At 39.7% G+C, this 17,958-nt stretch overlaps 1 protein-coding gene across 1 annotated transcript in view; it reads right to left on the bottom strand.

The window, feature by feature from the left end:
- The window catches only part of LOC149228577 (coatomer subunit beta'-1-like), a 109,582-nt gene extending 91,624 nt beyond the window's left edge, over positions 1–17,958 (bottom strand). The window contains exons 1-2 of the mRNA XM_089380809.1: positions 17,781–17,958; positions 6,354–6,469 (exon numbers count right to left, since the gene is read on the bottom strand). Coding sequence (XP_089236935.1) covers positions 6,354–6,469; positions 17,781–17,958 — 294 coding nt within the window. The remainder of the gene's footprint in view (positions 1–6,353; positions 6,470–17,780) is intronic.

The raw sequence follows: 17,958 nt of genomic DNA, 5'->3' as shown, positions 1-17,958 counted from the left end.
TTTAGGGCTCTATGAAAATTTATAAACTGGAATTCTACTACTGCAGCAACTGATTTATTTCACCTACTTATTATTCACAATAAGTTATTTACAAAATCCCTTTAGTAAATATTAAAATAAATTCTACTACAGTTATCACATAATTACCCGGAGAAAAATACATGCACAAGAACCAATCACATCAACACAATTATTTTTGGACAATTGTCCCACAAAAACCCAATGTGGGAAAATCAGTGCAGTAGATGAGGGTTTTATTAATATTCAACATAAATTGCTTTTACAAGGAATGATTTTACAGAGAAACTAAAAGAAAACACCTGAGACTTTCCCTTTGATACCTTCTGACACTTTGGAGAATCTGCTCCCACTTCTGTGTCACCCCTATGTCACTCTGCTTGGCCCAGCGTGGCTCTCAGTGGCTCTGTGTCACTCTGTGTGGCCCAGCGTGGCTCTGAGTGGCTCTGTGTCCCTCTACATCAGCTTGCATAGGCTCTGCGTCTCTCCTTTAGACTGCGTCTCTCTCTGCGTTGTCTCCCATTGTCCCTACGTCACCTCCTCCCCTGTCACTGCCTGCTGCTGATGCCCTCCTCTTCCTCCACCCTGCAACTCTCCCTCTCAAATCGATCTCCTTTACTTGAGAATCGATTTTCCTTGAGATATTGAGTATCTGCCAGTGTATCTCCAAATGATCCTCAATTCTTCTCTTATACTTTTCCTGTTGATGAATCAACAGCTAAGATTAAAACAGACTTGATCCTTGTCTCTTAGAAGATTCTCACCCTTATCTTTATTAATACCCATTAATATTTTTATTTTCCTAAGTTTAGACTTAGGAACCCATAAAAACTAATAATTATTTTAATAGCTCCTCATCCGGGTGGAATTTCTCAAAACGATTTCTGAGTCTTGGAAATCTCATGTGCCTTAGCCTCTCTTCCAAATTTCAAGGCTAGAGCACATCTGATGTTGCCAAAAATAAACACCCCCTCTTAGCGAGGAATGTGCTCCAACAATGTTTCACTATAGAAAGTTGAAACATCACAATGATCTTCCGCATCGGTACATGCGCCGATGCTTGGCCTGCTGCCTCACATCCCCTGCACTGTTGCTTCCTGTACTATTTTCCATGACACTGTCGCACCTGTATTGCAACTCCCTCTCAGCACGCTGCATCATGATGCCCATAGCACTGCCACTGTTAACTGTTGCACTATAACTCCTAACACTTATCCATTTTTGCTACTGAAATGGATTCTTTACCATCCATGTCTTCTCCGTAAAATAAACAAACTATGTTCTTCCTAGAGCCTTGGTGGGGATGTCTGCCACATATTCTCCTATAGGAGTGTATCTCAATTGTACTGCGCCTCATTGGACAGAGTCTCTAACAAAGTGACACCCGATATCAATGTGCTTCAACCAATCATGAAATACTGGAATCTCAGAGAGCTTGATGCAACTCTGATTATCACACATGATCCTAGTCCCTTCAATCCTTCTCCTGAATAGATTCACAAGCAATTTCCTAAGCCATATGGCTTCACACGAAGTTGTGCTAGCTGCCATATATTCTGCTTTAGCTGAGCTCAAAGCCACAAATTTTTGTTTCCTACTGCACCAGGAGGTCATTCCTGATCCAATGTTGAAACAGTACCCAGTTGTACTTTTCCGATCTACTGAAATTCCAGCCCAATCTGCGTCAGTGAACCCACTCAGCCTGATGTCATTGCCTCTGGTGTACAATAGTCCATGCTCAATTGTTCCTTGTATATACCTGAGAACATGTTTGGTTGCTGCCCAGTGCACCCTCTTAGGTTCCACCTTGAACTGACTGAGGGTGTTGACAGTGTAACAAATGTCTGGCCTGGTATTGACCAGATGCATCAGGGACCCTATAAGTTGTCTATACAAGGTGGGATCAACGTCTTTATCTTCTGATACATCAATCTTCTTCTAGTTGGTGATCATTGGAGTAGCCATAGGTCTACAATCCTACATCTTGAATCTCTTCAAGATTTTTGTAGCATATCTCCCTTGTCCAAGGAAGATCTCACCCTTCTGCTACCAAACTTCCAACCCCAGGAAATAATGCATTTGTCCCAAATCCTTCATGTCGAATTCTGTGGCTAGGTTCTTCTTGCAGTCTTTGATGAGCCTGGATGATCCTATCAGGAAAAGATCATCCACATATAACACTAGGATTAGAGGCTCATTCTCTACAACCAAATAGTAGAGATTAGGGTCTACGTCACTCTTGACGAACCCCATCTTCTGCAAGTAGCCATCAATTCGACTGTACCATGCCCTAGGTGCCTGTTTAAGCCCATACAAGGCTTTCTTTAATCTGCATACATGAGATTTCTTCTCATGTGTCTCAAAACCTTTTGGTTGTTCAATGTATACTTCCTCTTCTATTACCCCATTCAAGAATGTTGCCTTGACATCCATCTGATGAATCTATCGCGGTTCTAATAGAAGTATACCTAGCTACTGGGGCGAAGGTTTCTTCGTAGTCTATCCCTTCCTTCTAAGCATACCCCTTAGCCACAAACTTGCTTTGTATTTCTCCACACTACTGTCTGCAACATATTTGACCTTGTAGATCCATCTCGAACCTACCACTGATCTGTCTTGAGGCCTAGGTACCACTTCCCAGACATCATTGACCATTATTGAGTTGTATTCCTCCACCATAGCATCCACCCATACTTGATGTTGAACGGCCTCCTGAAAATTAGAAGGTTACCCAACCTGAGCTACTAAGGCCTGGTGTCTGTCTGGTTGTCTTCGCTCCCTTTTACTATTCCTGGGTGCACCAATGAAGTCTTTTGCATCCCATAGAATCTGTCAAAGTTCCCGGCTCGTTCTTCCACTAGTAGTAGGCACATCTATCAGCTCTTCCTCTTCCTAAGATTCTTCCTGTTCTGAAGCTTTGTCTTCAGGAGAATTTTTGGTACTAGTTTTCGTTGATTAAAGTGGTTTGACTAACGGCTCATCTTTCGTCTGCTCCTTGGGACGCATTTCTCGGGATTTCCTAAAAGCTCTATCCTCCATGAACTTTACATCCCACCAAACTACTACCTTCCTACTCCCTAGAAGATAGACTCTATATGCCTTAGCATTATCGCTATATCCCACAAGGTATCCTTTCTCAGCACTTTGATCTAATTTCTTTCTCTTCTCTTCGGGTATACGACAATACGCTAAACTCCCAAATATCCTGAAATGACTGACTTCAGGTGTCTTCTCGGTGAAGACCTTCTCCGGAGTGATTTTGACCAATGCCCTGTGAGGAGTCATATTCTAGACATAAATTGTCGTGTTGTATGCTTCTGCCCACAGGAATTTAGGCATATCCTGATCATACAGCATTGCCCTAGCTGCTTCCACAATAGTCCTGTTTTTCCTTTCTGCTACTCAATTCTGCTCTGGATTGTAGGGAGTTGTCCACTCCCTTCTGATGCCTTCCTTAGCGTAAAAATCGGTGAAGTCCTTGTCAACATACTCTCCACCATTGTTTGAACGCAACACTTTTATCTTCTTTCCCGTCAAATTCTCCACTAGTGCCTTGAACTCTTTGAATCGACTGAAAACCTCATCCTTGGTTTTCAGAAAGTAGATCTAAGTCTTCCTGGAATGGCCATTGATGAAGGTGACGAAGTATTTAGCACCACTAAGAGCTTTTGTGGACATCAGTCTCAATCCTAGCACACTCTTAGCCCTATTGTTACTTCTGGAAAACACTGCTTTGGCATACTTTCCCAAAGCGCACCCTCTATATACATCATCTCATTCACTACTTAGTTCTGGAACTCCTGATACTGTTTTCGTGAGAATTCTCAGAGCCCCATGGTGTAGGTGTCCCATCCTCCTGTGTCGTAGTTCATTCAAATCTTTGTCTCCATTACTGCCTATTAGTGCCATTGGTGATTCTAGCTGCAACCTGTACAACTTGTTACTTCTGATTCCAATCTGGGCCTTCATTTTCCAACTCGGGTGTTTGACATATACTTTCTCCTTAATGAAGAAAACGTCATAGCCCTTGTTTTGAAGTTGAGATACGGAAAGTAAGTTCATACCCAATCCTGGCACATTGGTTGCTCGAAGCCGCTCTCCTGCTTCGATTTGAAAAACTATAGTACCTCTTCCTACTAGAGTACACTTTGCCTTATTTCCCATGGTGATATGAAAATTCATTCTTTCCTCCTGATAATCTAAAAACATTCTCGGATTCCTGTCATATGTCAAGAAGCTCCATTGTCTATATACCAAACCTCTAAGGAGGTAGAGCTTGCTAAGCAAGCGACTTCTTCTTCCAATCTGGAAGCTAACATAGAATAATCGTAATTTATGTCCCTTGTGCATTCTTCTGGAAATCTGCATGAGTCCCCTTGAGTGGATGCCTCTACATCATGCTCTTGACCCATAATCGATTTTCCTCTCCTGTTGCCGGATCTCTGCTCTGATACCATGTGAAAATTTCTAAACTGAAATTCTATTACTACAGCAACTGATTTATTTCACCTACTTATTATTCACAATAAGCTATTTACGAAATCCCTTCAATAGATATTAAAATAAATGCTACTGCAATTATCACATAATTACCCAGAGAAAAATACATGCACAAGAACTAATCACATCAACAATGCTATTTTTGGACAATTGTCCCAAAAAAAACTCAATGTTGGAAAATCGGTGCAGCAGATGAGGGTTTTATTAATCTTCAGCAGCAATTGTTTTTACAAGGAATGATTTTACATAGAAACTAAAATAAAACACCTGAGACTTTCCCTTTAAGACCTTATGACACTTTGGAAACCCTGCTCCCACTTCTGCGTGGCCCAGCGTGGCTTTGAGTGGCTCTGCGTCCCTCTGCATCAGCCTACGTAGGCTATGCGTCTCTCCTTTGGACTGTGTCTCTCTTTGCGTTGTCTCCCACTATCCTTGCGTCACCTCCTCCCATGTCGCCGCCTGTTGTTGATGCCCTCCTCTTCCTCCACTCTACAACTCTCCCTCTGAAATTGATCTCCTATACTTGAGAATTGATTTTCCTTGAGATACTGAGTATCTGCCAGTTTATCTCCAAATGATCCTCAAGTCTTCTCTTATACTTTTCGTGTTGACGAATCAACGGTCAAGATTATGTCCCTAATCAACGGCTAAGATTAAAACAGACTTGATCCTCATCTCTTAGAAGCTTCTCACCCTTATCTTTATTAATACCCATTAATATTTTTATTTTCCTAAGTTTAGACTTAGGAACCCATTAAAAATATTAATTATTTTAATAACTCCTCATCCGTGTGGAATTTCTCAAAATGATTTATGGGTCTTGGAGATCTCATGTGCTTTAGCCTCTCCTCCAAATTTCAAGGCTAGAGCACATTCGATGCTACCAAAAATCAATAGGCTCCAACCCTTAGCTTTAATTCGTCAAAATAAGTTTGATGATTCTTCACGACTCCCAATATCTTCTGCAACAAGCCCTGACAATACCTTCGCCAACACTGCCTTCTCCAAATCACTGCATCAATGAGAACCTTGTCTTCACATGAAGGTGTCTCCGCAGCTCTTCATGGTACCCAAACAAAATCTCCAAAGTCACCTCATGAGGGCCTTCAACCGTGCATCACAAGGTCAACAATTAACTCCAAGATTTGCTACTACAAGGTCTCTTCAATAGGTCATCAACAATGCTTCAAGATGTCTTCAATAACTGTTTAAAAATATTCTCCAATGGTTAAGTTGCTTCAACAAATCTTCAAACTTTGCTTCAAGGAGGTCTTCTCTAAACTGCCCCAAGACTTATGTTCTTCAAGTATTCCCTGCTATTATAATGTTGCTCCAGGCCAACAATGCTCCAAAAATGCTCTTTCAAACAAGATCTTTTATGTCGTAGTTTCAAAGCTTAAGATCTGTGCTAATGATGAAACTAATGCATTTGTTCTTCCTTTAATTCTGTGAAATGAATGTGTTCTTCCCTTGATGATGTGATTACACTATTCTTGATTACGTGGTTGTGATTTGGTCAAGACAGTCCTATAGGTACCGCTTTTACTTCACCTTCTCTAATAGTGATGATAATGTCCTTACGAATTGCTTCACCAAAAAAGAATATCTCCAGTACTCCGACTTTACTACTTTAGATAATGAACCTGTTATAGCCAATAACTTAATATTGAGACAAGATAACTCACAGATCCGAGATAGTTCTAGACTACAATCTGAGACAGCCCTCTGTAATGCTAGCTTCTACAGGAGGCAAGCCTGAGCTCTCCACACAGAAGCTGCCATAGGTAACTGAACTAATAGAATCGATCTCCCTGAAGTCCGAGCTAAGGAGAAACCTGTCCACAGGACTGAGCTAAAAGCCTCGGTTCACTAGTCTGAAGTTCTTCGATGGGACTACAATCTGTAACAAAGATCTGAGTTCTATCCTCCAGAGAATGAGCACAATCCACCACTGCAAACACAGTTGTATACTTCAAGTTTCAATATGATTTTCCTTGTTGAAAAATGTGTAACTAGGTTTGGTCTTCATAAGTATGAAATGTATTCTTGTAAATATAAAATGAAAAAGAAATTATTATTATTATTATTATTGGAGCATGGGTTTCATGCTCAAGTTCTTTTATTTATAGGTCAAGCACCCATTGAGTGCTTCTACGATTTGTCCTAGGTATAAGAGTCATTGTCATATATTGAAGATCCTATGGGCACATTGTAAATTGTAAAGAAAAAATTATTTTTTTCTTTAAAGTGTCAAAATATCTCCAAGATCAAGTCGGCCTACTGAGTTATCAAGTCAGCCTACATGAAGAGGCACGCCCAACCTTGAAGAAGCCTATATATAAGAGGAACTCGTCCTCCATTTGGATCACTAGCTCACTCATCTCTTATGTAAAGAAGTTGAAGAAGGAAGTGCGAAGAAGAGGAATTCGAAGAAGTCAAAGTGTTTCTAGGCCAATTCTATTCTTCTGGAAAGATCAAAGTTAGGGTTTTTCCATTGGGATCTCTGGTGGTTAAATTTTGGAAGCAGAAGAGAAGGGAAGACAAGTGAAGGTCTCTTAGGGCATCTTACTAGCCCTAGGACTCAAGTCAAGGCAAGTGAAGTCAAGAGGACAGCTATTAGAGGGAGATGGAAGTCTCCTAGAGAAGCAACAACAGTTGCTGGGGAGCAGAATTTTGGATTTACTGGGAGGTTGAAAAGATTGCAGCAGGAGGTCATGGTAGACTTGATCTTGGAGGGTATTTGTCTAGGTCTAGGTCATGCTATTCGTCAATTGAAAGATTTGAAAGATAAAGAAGAGATTTACGGGTTTTCTCCTCAAGAGGAGGGGTTTTGACCCTGGCTTGCAGCCTATACAATGTCATAGTTCTTACTGTTTTGGTAAATGTTTGATGTATTGCACATTAGAATAATAAAGAACAAAGCTAATAACTAAAAGGTAACGCAAGCAGTTATCAAGTTAAGGGAATTAACATATTCATTGCCCTATTGAATTCTCAACATGGTATCAGAGATTTGGTTCTGTAAGGGCATCAGGAAGATCTCCTCTACAATGAAGAAGTTCATCAAGAAATTTGCAAGGCATCTCAAGCAAGGTATCAAGGAAGCATGGAGGTTCTTATTCTCTTCAATGAAAGCATCAATCAATGAAAGAGATGAAGGTCTCTTCTCGGCTCTCTCTAGTACATTCCAAGATGAAGACATTTGGGTAATTGATAGTGGTGCATTAAGGCACATGATTGGTCACTCCAACCAATTGAAGACCTTATCTAAAGGAAAATCCTCTTAGTCAGTGGAACTTGGAGACAACAAAAGCTATCCGGTGAAGGGCATTGGATCAACTTCCATAAAACTCAAGGATGGAAGCAACATCCACCTCAACAACATTCTATTTGTTCTAGGTTTACACAAAAATTTACTTTCTATTTCAAGTTTAGAAGACAAAGGAGGCAAAGTAGCCTTCATTCATGGGAAAGTAGTTGTTTGGGGAAAAGACTCAAGCATAGATCAAGCTAAAGTTATTGGCATCCGAGAAGGAATGGAATACCGAATTTGAAGGAGGATCATGAAGGTGTCTGCAAGGGATGTGCATTGGGAAAGAATACCAAGACACTGTTTGGAAGAAATGCTTCACAATCGAAAGAAATCTGGATCTCATTCACTTTGATGTGTGTGGTCATATGACTCCAAAATCACTTGGAAGCCATCTATACTATGTCACATTCATAGATGATCATTCAAAAAAACTTGGGTTTACTTAATGAAAACCAAGGATGAAGTATTTACAAAATATCAAGAATTCAAGGCTGAAGTAGAGAACCTTATAGAAAGAAGAATCAAGATAATAAGATTTGATAATGGAGGAGAATATACATCTAAAGAGACTATAGCATCCTGTAAGGAGTCTGGGATTAAGAGGGATTTTATAGTCCATACAATCCTGAACAAAATGGAGTCACAGAAAGAAAGAACAGATCCATTGAAGAAAGTGTAAAAGCAATGTTACACAATCAAGATCTACCTAAGTTTCTATGGGGAGAGGCAACAAAGACAACGGTCTACATTCAAAATCGATGTCCTCACAAATCTCTAGATAACAAGACTCCGGAAGAAGTGTTCACTGGGAAGAAGCCATCTGTAAATCATCTCTGAATCTTTGGGTGTTTTGTGTATATTCATATACCAAAGGACAAAAGAAAGAAGTCGGATCCTTCCAATACGAATGGAATATTTGTTGGGTATAGTAACTCATCAAAGGCCTATAGAATGTATATGAAAGGTGGTCATCACATTGAAGTTAGTCGTGATTTCATATTTGATGAGAGTATAGCATTCAAGAAGTCAAAATAACTTTCCATGGATTATGATGACGAAGAACTTCCAATATTTGAAGAGGATGTTGACAAGGAAGAAGAAGGATCACACCATGGAGAAGAAGGGCCAAGTGAACTTGTTCAACCCGTGGTCATTCCCGAAACAAGGAAAAGACCTAGTTGGTTGAAATCCACACTACTTGATGCAAAAGGTCATGGGGCAGCACAAGGATCATTTAGAGAAAGTAAGAGACCCAAGAAATATTTTGGGTATGTTGCATACATGACAAAATTAATAGAAGCAGAACCATCCACCTTTGAAGAGGTTGTAGAACATTGAGAATGGAAGGATGCCATGAATGAAGAGTATCAATCTATAATGAAGAATGGAAACTGGGAGACCGTACCTAGGCCCGAAGAAAAATCTATGGTTACTTCCAAGTGGATCTATAAGATCAAGCACGCAGTTGATGGAAGTATAGATAAGTATAAAGCAAGATTTGTGGCTAGAGGGTTCTCTCAACTTGAAGGCATCGACTATGAAGAAACATTTGCTCCAACAACAATGTATACAACAATTCGGTCATTAGTCTCTCTAGCAGCATCGATGGGATGGATCATCCACCAAATGGATGTCAAGACTATGTTTTTGAATGGCACTATTGATGAAGAAGTCTACATAGAACAACCCTTGGGATTCGAAGTCAAAGATAGGAAGGCATATGTTTGCAAATTAAAGAAAGCATTATATGGCCTCTAGCAAGCACCAAGGGCATGGTATGCTAGAATGGATGCATACCTACAGAGTATAGGCTTCACAAAAAGTTTTGTTGACTTGAACCTTTATATTAAGGTTGTAAGCAATGAACCTGTAATTATTCTTTTGTATGTAAATGATCTTCTCTTGACAGGTGTAGAAGGTCGAATAGAAGAATGTAAGAAGCAACTGGTAGTAGAATTTGACATGAAGGATCTTGGGCTGATGCATTACTATTTTGGAGTAAATGTCTGGCAAGGACCGAATGAAATCTATTTGGATCAAGGAAAGTATGTGATCGAGATTCTAAAGAAGTTCAACATGATGGACTGTAAACCTATGACCACTCCGATGATCACAAACTTGAAGAGATTGAGGAGTTCTGAATCAAGCCCTGTGGATCCTTCCAGGTATAGACAACTTGTTGGCTCATTGATGTACTTGGTGAATACTCGACCAAACATATATTTTGCAGTAAATGTACTCAATCAATTCCAAGTGGAGCTGAAGCATGATCATTGGATAGTAGTAAAGCATATTCTGAGATATTTGCGAGGAACCATCAGCTATTGTCTGAAATATGATAGAAGGAATGATGTCCAATTGATTGGTTATACACATTCCGACTAGGGAGGCAGTGAACAGGATGGAAGAGGCAGTATGGGAGGATGTTTCAGTTTAGGATCCTCCGTAGTCTCATGGATGAGCAAAAAGCAAGATATCGTTGCTTTGAGTAGTGCTAAGGCTAAATATGTTGCAGCATGTGAAGTAAACAGAGAAACAATATGGTTAAGGAAGCTACTATCCAACTTGTTTGAAGGACCGATGAACCCTACAGTGATACTTTGTGATAACACCAGTGTGTTCGTTTCTCTGAGGCTCCAATGTTCTGTGGAAAGACAAAGCACATCAACAACAAGTATCACTATATTTGTGAGCTAGTACAAAATGGTGTGTTGCAGCTACGATATATCTCCATTGGTGAACAGGTAGTTGACATATTGGCGAAATCACTTCCGAAGAAGAACTTGTATACTTAAGGGACAAGGTTGGTTTGGTGGATTTGTCCTCCCTAATTAAGAGGGAGAGATAGACACTACATTCTTGTCTTCCCTTGGGAAGAAAGAATGGAGGATTGGGTAATCATCTGGCATTCGATACTCTTTGAGAATGTGGTAGGGAATTCAAGACAAGAGTAGTTGTGGACCGTTATTCTTTGAGGATTAGCTACCCAAGATAAGAATAGTCCAATGGGAGGTCATACTCTATGAACACCTAGGTGGGGTATGTACCTTAGGAGACAATGATGATGGTGTCTATACATCATTGGTCTCATCAGCATTGTGTTGTGATCTTGTGGAGAGATAGAGTTGTTAGTGAAGGCCTTGCTATGTGACAATGTTGGTTAATAGGATGCTAGACAGATGGGTTACCAATCTGACTCTTCTTATGAGATCTCTTCAGATTGAGAATTACCATGTATCTCTTATGAATACCTCTCTAGTTAATAGGGAGTGTTGAAAAATGTGTAACTAAGTTCAGTATTCATAAGTATGAAATGTATTCTTGTAAATATAAATACCTCTCTAGTTAATAGGGAATGTTGAAAAATGTGTAACTAAGTTTGGTCTTCATAAGTATGAAATGTATTCTTGTAAATATAAAAATAAAAAAGAAATTATTATTATTATTGGAGCATGGGTTTCATGCTCAAGTTTTTTTATTTATAGGTCAAGCACCCATTGAGTGCTTCTAGGGTTTGTCCTAGGTATGAGAGTCATTGTCATATATTGAAGACCCTATGGGCACATTGTAAATTGTAAAGAAAAAAAAATTGTCTTTAAAGTGTCAAAATATCTCCAAGATCAAGTCGGCCTACATGAAGAGCCACGTCCAACCTTGAAGAAGCCTATATATAAGAGGAACTCGTCCTCCATCTGGATCACTCACTCACTCATCTCTTATGCAAAGAAGCAGAAGAAGAAGTCGAAGAAGGAAGTGCGAAAAAGAGGAAGTCAAAGAAGTTGAAATGTTTTTGGGAATATTCTATTCTTCTAGGAAGATCGAAGTTTGGATTTTTGCGCTGGGATCTCTGGTGGTTCAATTTTGGAAGCAGAAGAGAAGGGAAGGCAAGTGAAGGTCCCTTAGGGAATCTCACTAGCCCTAGGACTCAAGTCAAGGCAAGCGAAGTCAAGAGGAAGGCTATTAGAGGGAGATTGAAGTCTCCTAGAGAAGCAGCAACAGTTGCAGTAGTTATTGGGGAGCAGAATTTCAGATTTACCGAGAGGTCAAAGAGATTGTAGCAGGAGGGCATGGTAGACTTGATCTTGGAGGGTATTTGTCTAAGTCTAGGTCATGGTATTCGTCAATTGAAATATTTGAAAGATAAAGAAGAGATTTACGAGTTTTCCCCTCAAGAGGAGGGGTTTTGGCCTTGGATTGCAGCCTATACACTGTGTCATTGTTCTTGTTGTTTTGGTAGTTGTTCGATGTATTGCACATTGAAATAATAAAGAACAAAGCTAATAAGTAAAAGGTAACAGAAGCAATTATCAAGTTAAGAGAATTAACATATTCATTGCCCTATTGAATTCTCAACACTTGTCCGAGTTGTCCACTAGCTTGAGGTAACCTAATCATAAATATTTAGCCCAAAACATGATGCGAAAGTCCTTCTTGGCCTCCTTCTTAATTATGTGCTTAATCTCTAAATTTTTGTGATCCTCACCGAAATTTTTGATGAGTAGAATGAGGAGTATGAACCTATATTAATACTGGTTTTGACTCATAGTGAAAGGACACGTCTCTTTGAGGTAAGGCCGACTTGCATGAGTCAACTCATTTCGGCTTGCATTAAAAAATATTAATTTTCAACTTAAAAATTCATTTTCTCTTCAATGGTAGGGAGTTTGGGGGCGTGTAATAGCTCGTTAGAAAGAGGAAAAAATCCTCTACACTCTTATGCCAATCCCATCCTTAAATAGGGTCATTTTACCACCAATAAAATTATTTTTGTGAGACTATTGTTCTTATTTTATTTATAGCAGCCATTAGGATTTTAGTTTTAGGCATTCAATGTTTAGGGTTCCTTCTTTATAGAATTAGGCCATCAAGCTCATTAGGATTAGGGCTTCATTCATGTATGTGAAGGTCTTCTTCATAGGCTTAGGGTTCCATACACATAGGCTTCCATTCATGTATCTTAAGGGCATCATAAGTATTAGGACTTGCATCAATGTGTTAGGGCTAAGGCATCTTCTAGAGTATTATGGGCATTTAGATCATGCATCACCAATCTAGAGCATATGTGTACTTAGGGTTTGTCATGTAGTTAGGGAAACATCATGAAAGGGTTTAAGGCATGTATCACAAGAATATATGCCATCTCCAACAATGCCATATTGACATCAATGACAACCTTGACCAACACTACAAGGGGTAGGGATCACACTCTATCCCAAGTTCCTCATCCCATTGGCCAGATGGGGAGGTTATCCCACAAAGTGTGCAGGACGTTAATTGGGGCATACTCTGACTAGGGGAAAATCTCAGGTCTCTACACCCTATCAATCAGAGGTCCCTCACCCCCAAGAGCTCATCAGCTCCATTCCTCACCCTGAGAGCTCAACCAAGGGGGAAGAGCATTAGTTAGTGTTCTTGATCAGCCTGGACCCTTATCCAAAAGGGTCACCTTAACCAATCCAAGTTGCTCTCTGAAGACTAAGAATTTCCCTTTCGACGAAGCCTTGGTGAGGATATTGGCTATCTCCTCATCTGTTGAAATGTGTAGGAGTCTCATGACTCCTCTTTGCACCATGTCTTGGATGTAATGATATTTAATCTCAATATGCTTGGACTTGTCATGGAACACAGGATTCTCTGACCAATGAATCCCACTCTTGTTGTCGCAATAGATAAGTGTCTTGTCTAGGACCTGCTCAAATAACTCTCCAAAGAGCTTCCTCAACCGATTTACTTCACAACTCGCCAGGTTGGTTGTAATATACTCGACCTTAGTTGTGCTAAGGGCTACAAACTTCTACTTCCTGCTCATCCATGATATCATGGCAGATCCTAGACTAAAACAACATCTGGAAGTACTCTTCCTGTCGACAACGCCGCCAACCCAATCTGCATCTTTCTATCAATGTAGTCTAACATCTCCAACGGCATATCTCAGTCCAATGTAGATATCGCAATACATGCTTGGCAACAACCCAATGTACGTGGTGAGGCTCGATCATAAACTAGCTCAAAGTGTTGATTGTGAAACATATGTCAGGGCAAGTGTTCACGAGAAACATCAGAGCACCAACCAGTTGTCTATACTCATAAGGGCTTGCTAGGTTCGGTTCGGTAGCCTCTCTGCATAGCTTCTTGAAATTTATCTCCATAGGTGTAGGAAAGGACTTGCATTCTACCATGCCAAATCTCTCTAATAGTTTCACAACATATTTTCCTTGTGAAAGGAAACTCTCACTCGTTCCTTGCCATATTTCTAATCCCAGGAAATAGTGCATCAAACCAAGATCTTTCACTCAAATTAAGTAGCCAACTCCCTCTTACATTCAAGAATGAGAGGGTCTGCACCTGTCAAGCATTAGGGGAATTTTGAGGTCTAAAATAGGCCTCCTAAGCAAATTATAAAAAAATAGTGGAAATGATCAAATAAGATTAGATTACATCATCAAATTTTAGAGGGGAAAAAACTATTTTTTCAACACATATTTTCAACTTATCTCCCTATCGGTTTACTCAAATTTCAAGTGAGAACACTCGTTGGATGCATAATTTGATTCCTCATCTAAGGAGTACCCATGTTGCATACTTTCGATGGACCCTGGTACATGGAAAATGAGAAATACATGAAAAAACATGATTGCAATCACGTTTTTCATGTAGCAGGGTCCATCGAAAGTATGTAACATGGGTACTCTTTGGATGAGGAATCAAATTTTGCATCCAACGAGTACTCCGACTCGAAATTTGAGTAAAACCTTAGGGAGATAAGTTGAAAAAGTAGTTTTATTATTTTTTTATGTTTTTACTTTTTTACCCCATAAATGGTGAATCATCCCCCATGGTTGACATCATCACCTTGAATCCTATTAGTTCTCATAAAGTTTATTTTGGTTTTACATTTTTCTTAGGAGGCCCATTTTAGACCTCAAAAGTTTTGTAATGGAATAAGTCATCAACTTATTATACCAAAATGAGAGGCATACCTTGGATCACTTTGAAGCACAAGTTTGGATTGACACTGCTCCTTGTGAATCACACTTCATCAAGTACCTATCTATGCAAGTGTACCATGCTCCAGGGGCTTGCTTCAAACCTTACAATGCCTTCTTCAACCTACAAACATGTGTCTTACGGTCCTTTATTTCAAATCCATGCGGTTGCTCAACATAGACTCTTCTTGCAACATACCATGAAGGAATGTTGTCTTTGCATCCTTCGAATGAAGGGTCCATCCTTGACTTGCAGCAAGGGCACTATCGAACAAATGGTGGTGTATTGAGCTATAGGAGCAAATATATCATCGTAATCTTCTCCCTCTTTCTGGGAGAATCCTCGGGCCACAAACCTTGCCTTATATTTCTCAACACTTCCATTGACTCCAATCTTGAATAACTATTTTTAAGTTATGACAGATTTCCCCTTCAGTCTCGGCACAATATCCCATACATCATTCTTCATAATTGATTCGTACTCTTCGACCATAGCATCCTTCTAGACTTGTTCTTTCACGATTTCTTCGAAGGTGCGAGGCTCAACTTGAATCAAATTTCTCATAGCTACAACATATCCCTATTACTTGCATGGCTTCTTGCTTTTTCTAAATGACCTTTTGGCAAGAATGAGTCTCTCGGCATCATGTAATGTGTCACAAAGTTAAAGTGGCCTCTTCCTAGCAAGGGCATCACTTGGAGGAGGATCCAAGGGTCCATAGGCTCCATGGGATCATCAACAATGTCTTTCTCGGATTCAGGCACGGACAGACCTTCTAAAATATACATATCATCATTCTTCTTTTTAGGAGGAGGAGGCGAAGGAAGGTCCCTTGCTTTTCCAATGGCAACATCTTCATCGAATGTTACATCCTTGCTAAATTCAACCTTCCTTTGACTAGGAATATATATTCTAAATGCTTTAGAATTTTCACAATATCCAACAAATGTACCTATTCTTCTAGTGGCTTCTAGTGTGTTTCTTTTATCCTTCGGCACTTAGAAATATACAGGGCAGCCAAATATACAGAGGTTACCAATGTTGGCCTTAACACTTTTGAATACTGCTTCGAGGATCTTGTTGTCTAATGCTTGATGAGAAACCTTGTTTTGAAGATGTACAGTTGCATTAGTAGCTTCTCCCCAAAGAAACTTCGGCAACTTTGATCATGGAGCATGGCACAAGAAACTTCTACAATGGACCTGTTCTTTCTCTCGACTACTCCATTTTGTTCAAGATTATATGGCACAATCGTATCCTTCTTTATACCTTCCTTCTTGCAAAAGTCTGTGAATTCATTTGAGATGTATTCCCCATCGTTGTCGGACCTAAAGATCTTAATTTTCTTCCCTGTTTGATTTTTGACCAAAACCTTGAAGTCTTTGAACAAATTGAAGGCCTCATCCTTATGCTTTAAGTAATATATCCAAGTATTTCTGAAGAAATCGTCGATGAAGGTAATGTAATAGAGATGGCCACCAATTGAGTGTACAAGCATTGGAGCACATATATCAGAATGAATGAGATGGAGAATGTCTTTCGTCTTATTATCACTGGAGGGGAATGGTGTCCTTGTCTTCTTTCCACTAGCACACCCTTGACATACTCCATGATGTTGAGCTTGAACATCGAGTATCCCGGAGACTAACTTCTTCAATTTTGGAAGAGCATCAAAATGTAGATGGGCCAATATTTGGTACCATAGCTTGCTATTTGTATCATGGACTAGTCCTAGAAGAGGTCTTTCAGTCACTCTAGAGTCCTTCAAGTCTAGATCCCAATGTGAATGCATCTCTCATAGGGGATCCCACTGGCCAAGTAAGTACTTTTCCCTTGATGAAGGCAACCCTCATCCCTTTGTCTTCCAAAGCAGATATAGATACCAAATTCTTCTTCAATCCCAGCACATACATCACATCATGAAGCAAAACAAATTACCCAAAGTCCAAATGAAATTTAACAGATCCAAAACCTTTAATGGGATGAGTGGAGTTATCTCCAAGAATAATCTTGAAACTTGACTCCCTCTTTACCAAATTAGAGAGAACTTCTTTATGCCCAAAGAAATGATGAGAGGCCCCACTATCAACCAACCAATTGTCCCAAGCATCCGGAGGAGAGGAACTAGAAAGAGCAGAAATAAGGATATATTTAGATTGATTAGTAGTATTACTTTCATTCTTGGAATTTCTTAACTTTTGTGGATGATATCCTTCTTCACTATCATCGGGAGAGTCTCGTCTTCTTCTATCAATTCCTTCTTCCATCTCTTCTATCATATGACCTATTGTTGTTGTAGCCACATTTATTTTTGTAGGACTTTGAAGAGTTTCTTCTTGGAGCATCTCTCTTCTCAGGGAAATCTCGAGCATAGTGACCCTTTTGATGACAATTGTAGAATTCAACATCTTTGTCTCGTCTTCTTGAGTCCTTGGAATCTTGAGGGGCTTGAGGAGGTCTTCTTGCATTGGATGGTTTCCCTTTCCTTTATTCTTGTTTTTCTTCCCTTGAGTAATGAAGGCAATGGGCTCTCCTTCATTTGACCTTTGAATTCTTCCCCTAGATATCATCAATCTTTCCTCTTGATTGCATAGAGCAAGTAGCTCATCAAAAGTAGGGATCCTTTCTCTATTGTTGATAGAAGTAATGAACATGTCCCATGATGAAGGAAGACCACTAAGGGTAGTCATCACTAATTCCCTGTCAGGTACGATTTCTTGAGTAGTCCATAGTTGATCCCTAATTTCAATGATTCTCGTGAAGAATGATTGTATAGTCTCTCCTTTGCGCATCTTAGATTCTTTGAGTTGATTTTTCAAATCCATAATGTGGCTCAAATTGTTCACTTCATACATGCCCACAATCTTATCGTACATTTCTTTGGAAGTCTTCAAAGATGAAATATAAACAAGTAGATGATCTCTTAAAGAATCAATAATAATCTTCTTAGCTTTAATCTCACCTTTCTTGTACTTGGACTTGGCAGCTTGGGATGCATTTTCTGGTGGCAGTGAAATCTTTCCTTCCACATATTCCATGACATCATACTCATCTAAGGTGACATTGATCTTGGCCTTCCAAGTTGCAAAGCCAGATGCATCAGCTAACTTTTCATTATCCTTGAAGTATGAGGTAGACAT

The sequence above is a fragment of the Pinus tabuliformis genome, chromosome J (genome assembly GCF_031772625.1).
Source record: "Pinus tabuliformis cultivar Carrire ecotype Pingquan chromosome J, CPIR1, whole genome shotgun sequence".
Classification (NCBI taxonomy): Eukaryota; Viridiplantae; Streptophyta; class Pinopsida; order Pinales; family Pinaceae; genus Pinus; species Pinus tabuliformis.
Note: the sequence above shows the minus strand (reverse complement) of the source record. Positions and strands in the feature narration are given on the sequence as shown.